This window comes from Mytilus galloprovincialis, chromosome 14, assembly GCF_965363235.1.
Source record: "Mytilus galloprovincialis chromosome 14, xbMytGall1.hap1.1, whole genome shotgun sequence".
Classification (NCBI taxonomy): Eukaryota; Metazoa; Mollusca; class Bivalvia; order Mytilida; family Mytilidae; genus Mytilus; species Mytilus galloprovincialis.
The window spans coordinates 53,694,448-53,699,487 of record NC_134851.1 but is presented as its reverse complement, the minus strand read 5'-3'; the positions used below and the strand labels follow the sequence as shown (position 1 = coordinate 53,699,487).

At 33.0% G+C, this 5,040-nt stretch overlaps 1 protein-coding gene across 1 annotated transcript; it reads right to left on the bottom strand.

The window, feature by feature from the left end:
• Positions 1–415: 415 nt before the first annotated feature.
• On the bottom strand, positions 416–4,234 carry LOC143058509 (uncharacterized). Its single transcript, XM_076232020.1, has 3 exons — positions 3,090–4,234; positions 2,285–2,373; positions 416–1,934 (listed from the first exon to the last, which is right to left on the bottom strand). Exons 1-3 carry the CDS (start codon positions 4,105–4,107, stop codon positions 1,914–1,916), a joined length of 1,128 nt encoding a protein of 375 aa, XP_076088135.1. The 5' UTR covers positions 4,108–4,234; the 3' UTR covers positions 416–1,913.
• Positions 4,235–5,040: the final 806 nt, after the last annotated feature.

Here is a 5,040-nt window from a genome sequence, read left to right as displayed (position 1 = left end):
TTCGTTCTTGTTTTCTTGGAGCTAGTGGATCAATACGATAGTTTAATAATATCAGTTTTTTTTATTTAGTGTCTCTTTTCATAGTGAAAATTAATAAGATGTGACCATGCCTCAATCTCCTATGGTTTATACTAGTACTACCAAATCTTTTCTCATTTTTTTATGTCACGGCTTATATGGCTTAAACAAAAACAAAAAAACCGTGTGTATAGGCGTAGTAACATTTCAAGCTGACGGTCATAAAAATGACCAAGTTTGAGCTTTGTAAAAAGCTATGGACTGCTTCCCTCTATCCTAATTTAAGGTAATATGTGTGCATGTGATTGTCGATTTAGTATTGAAAATGTGGTATTTTTAGATATTTACTGACATAAAAAGTCAGAACTTTTCAATTACTACAACAATAGAATGAAATTGAGATGATTTATAACGTACATAAACATGTTCATATTATGTAAAGCATAAAAGGTGTAACATCAAAAATTTGCAATTAAAAATTATTTCAATAAAAAAACATCTTGGTACAATACTGTACTGCGTAACTATATAGAAAACAAATTTCGCTTAAGTGCATAGTGGAGACTTTTGCAAATAAGGAAAACAATTGAACAGTATAACAAGTAGATACATATATATTCTGCTGAGTAACAAAAACGTCAGTTCATGAATAGATAAGGACTGGTGCTCTAAAAACGTAGCATATATTGTTCACAAATAGATATAAGAAGATATGGTATGAGTGTCATAAGACAACTCTTCATCCAAGTCACAATTTATAAAAGTTATAGGTCAAAGTACGGTATTCAACATGGAGCTTTGGCTCAAATCGAACAAGCTTTATAAAGAGCCCCCAAAATGACTAGAGTAAAACAATTCAAACGGGAAAACCACCGGTTTAATCTTTATAAAAAAACAACAACGAAAAACACTTATTAACCACATCAATGCAACGAACGACAAATATACTGAAAATCAGATCAAAGGGCTCAGTACTTCCATATAGATAATGCAAACATTTTTCTGTACAACTATGTCCAATGTTACAATGGTCATACACGTAGTCATTCCTCCTTAGCAATGTATTACTCAGCAATGTGTAGGAGTTTTATCGGTAATTTGCCATTTGTTAAGAAGCTCAGTTAGTAAGAAAGTAAGTAAATTTTATTTATAGTCAGACATAATGTACAAATTAATCATTTATTTAGCTGTATGGAGCTCTTTACCGATTCTGATTATACTGTGAAGTATTAACCAGGCCAGGAAATGTTTAAGTTCTCATTTGTAACTTTGTATGAATGACGTCAAGTGATATCTATCATTCAATTTGCATTTTCAAAATCTAAAGGACTATGGGTAATTTCATTGTTCGTACCTCAAAATGAAAACAACGTCACGTCATTGGTTGAGTTTCCAGTTTTGGACGTTTTCAACCAATCACGACGTTTTGGTGTACACTTTTGAAAATATTACCCAGAATGCATTAATTTCTGAAACGGCGAATTTGGATTATATCTGACCATTATGGGGTTGTTTGTTTTGTTTCTTTTGCGATCCAAATATACATTGTAGCTTTAACTCTTTTGCTTTAGAACTTTGTTTTAAATTTGGCTATTAATTTCAAAGAACGTAACGAAAATGTGTAAAATTACTGACGACGGATGCCAAGGTTGAGCAATATATCACTTCGGCCATTTTGACAGTAGAAGTGACATATAAATGAATACATATATGTATAATAAAATAAACAATAAAAAAATGAATTATATATAAAAATAAATGAGAACTATACACATCTGTGAGACAGTAATATAATAACGGATGTACTTTAACAAGTTTCTGTAAGTTTAGTTCAAATTCCATTTTCATGACTTCTATGTACTTGACAATCTTATGATACCAGATAATGATTGCTATCATGCAGGCATTGGACCAACCTGAAATTAATCAGGAAAAAAAAACATTTTAAACATGGTTACGGTCTTGAAAGATTGTGTTTTATGATGTAGTTCTGACGTGAACAGCTACCCGACTGCTAAAAATCAAAAAACAATTTTATGAATATTGTAAAAAATACTAGGACTGAAGCATTGAATTGTTAGTATGATTGAAATTATATACTGATCCGTAAGACAAAAACTTTATTTACGGGAAATGAACATCTCTAAAGTATGATCACTTATAGATTTAGAGTACACAGATTATGTGTTTGGATTCTGTGTTCAAATTTACAAGTTATTTTATTTTGATGAGAGGTAATTAAGATAATTATATTGATGATAATTACCTTCGTTATGCATTTTGTGGCGTAACAGTAAATAAACATTGCTACTGCTACCAACCCGGCTGCTCCGACCACAGAGACAACAATAATTACTGTAAAATAAAAACAATCGAAATACAGATATAGAATTTATTTATGTCAAGTTATGAAATTTGAAAACTTAGCATAATTAGGGGACGACCATTTCATATTTGGTGGATTCGTCAACCACGGGGACTTAGTAAGAGGAGATATATTTGATTTTAAATCTTTGTATATTTTATTTTATTTTTATTTTTTGTGTGTATTTTCTGGTAACTAATATAACTATGCAGTGTAATTCAGTTTAACAAGCCATATTAGATGTACATAGTTGTATTTGAATCACCACCTAAATTTTGAAGTTTATACAGGCATAGATTAGTTACGGCTTGCTGTTCGGTGTGAACCAATGCTCCTTGTTGGAGGCCGTACTTTGACCTATATTATTGTTAACTTTTTATACATTGTGACTTGGATTGAAAGTTGTCTCATTGATTCTCATTCCACATCTTCTTATTAATATTTAGTGTAAACAATGTTGAAGTCGATTCCATCTCACAAACATTACGAATATTCAAAACGTAGTCATAAAAAATTAAATCAAAGAACAATAAGTCATTTTAAACTGATCAGACAATTATTGTTTTTGATGACGCAGTCTTATATCTATATTATTTTGAGACTGTCCTTGTAATTTTTGTATAGGATTATTGAATATAAGTATTGTTTTCTCTATTTCAGAAACGTAGACATATTTCAAAACTTTTTCTTATTATTATTTAGTTACTTGTAAGGATAGGATCATCAGTCGTAGAAGTGCTCTCTGAAGTAGTGCTTTCTGCTGTTGTACCATCTGTTGGTGTTATAATTGGAGTTGTCTCTTCTATTGTTGTTATAATTGGAGTTGTAGTGTCTTCTCGTGTTGTCATTTCAGTTGTTGTCATAACCGTTGTTGTAATGACTGGAGTTGTAGCCTTGGTTGTAGTGTCTTCTAGTGTTGTCATTTCAGCTGTTGTCATAACCGTTGTTGTAATTACTGGAGTTGTAACCTCCGTTGTAGTGTCTTCCTTTGTCGTCATTTCAGTCGTGGTCATAACTGTTGTTGTAGTAGCCTCTGTCGTAGTGACTTCCGGTGTTGTCGTCTCCATTGTTGTCGAAATTGTCGTTGTGCCTTCCGGTGTTGAAGATTCCATTGATGTCTTAACTGTTGTTGTAGTAGCCTCTGCCGTAGTGACTTCTGGTGTTGTCGTCTCCATTGTTGTCGAAATTGTCGTTGTGCCTTCCGGTGTTGAAGTTTCCATTGATGTCATAACTGGAGTTGTAGCCTTGGTTGTAGTGTCTTCTAGTGTTGTCATTTCAGTCGTGGTCATTACTGTAGTTGTAGCCTCGATTGTAGTGACTTCCGGTGTTGTCGTCTCCATTGTTGTTAAAATTGTCGTAGTGCCTTCCGGTGTTGAAGTCTCCATTGATGTTATAACTGGAGTTGTAGTCTCTGTTGTTGTGCTTTCCAGTGTTGTCATTTCAGTTGTGGTCATTACTGTAGTTGTAGCCTCTGTTGTAGTGACTTCTGGTTTTGTAGCCTCTTCTGTTGTTAAAATTGTCGTACTACTTTCCGGCTGAGTAGTCTTCATTGTTGTCATAACTGACGTAGAAGCCTCAGTTGTTGTACTTTTCAGTGTTGTCATTTCAGTCGTTGTCATATCTGGAGTTGTAGCCTCTGCCGTAGTGACTTCCGGTGTTGTAGTGTCTGATGTTGTCATAACCGTAGTTGTAGTCTCCATTGTAGTGCTTTCTTGGGTTGTCATTCCCGTCGTTTTCACAGCTTCTGTTGTAGACTCGTCTGGAGCACACGTTTTACAGCAGGAATTTTCTCTTGTATTTGTATCATAAAAAGGACAATCAGTTTTTACACAACCACTCAGACGATCGCCATATTCACAACCTATGGAGAACAATGTCAGTATAGGGTGAAATACGTATTAACAACTTTTAAGACTTTTTTTTACAAATTGTGACTTGGATGGAGAGTTGTTTCATTCCAACTCATATCACATCTTCTTATATCTATTAATTGTAAATTATTATTAAATATAAATTCTATAAGGCTTCGCCTCTGTTGACAATGTATTCTCGGGATACCAATCTGCTCTGCACTCTCTCATTTATGTGTTATTTATATACATTTATTAAATGTATTTACGCAAAGTGATAATTTTGAAAAATAAACCAATAAAAAATGTACTTGACAGCCCTCGCAAACATATATTCTTTATGCCCAGAAAGGATTTAATTACATTTGTAGTTAATGTTTATATAAGCACAAAGAGATGTGATATAATTTTTTTATGACTTGATCATTATGCGCTTAAAATATTAACATTGCAATTAGGGTCAATAACATTTAGCTTCATATATCAGTATAAAACGCCAACTCCGATAGGAAGGCACTCTAGTTATCAAACAAGAAAGAGTTTCAACACCATCTTCAATATTAGACAAGAGCCATAGCATAAAAAGGCCAATATTAAAAGCCATGAAAAGTACTGAAAAACACCAACAAAGAGACTAGCGTTTAATGTCTTGATATTATATATGCAAAGATAAATGTATCAGAAAAGCAATTGTCTGGCCCCTGAAATTACAAAAATCTTTAGAAATTTGAGAATTATGTCGGTTTTATTGCTAAATGCATTTGCAATCAAATCTGATTTTTTAGAATATGAGCCGTGTTATAACTA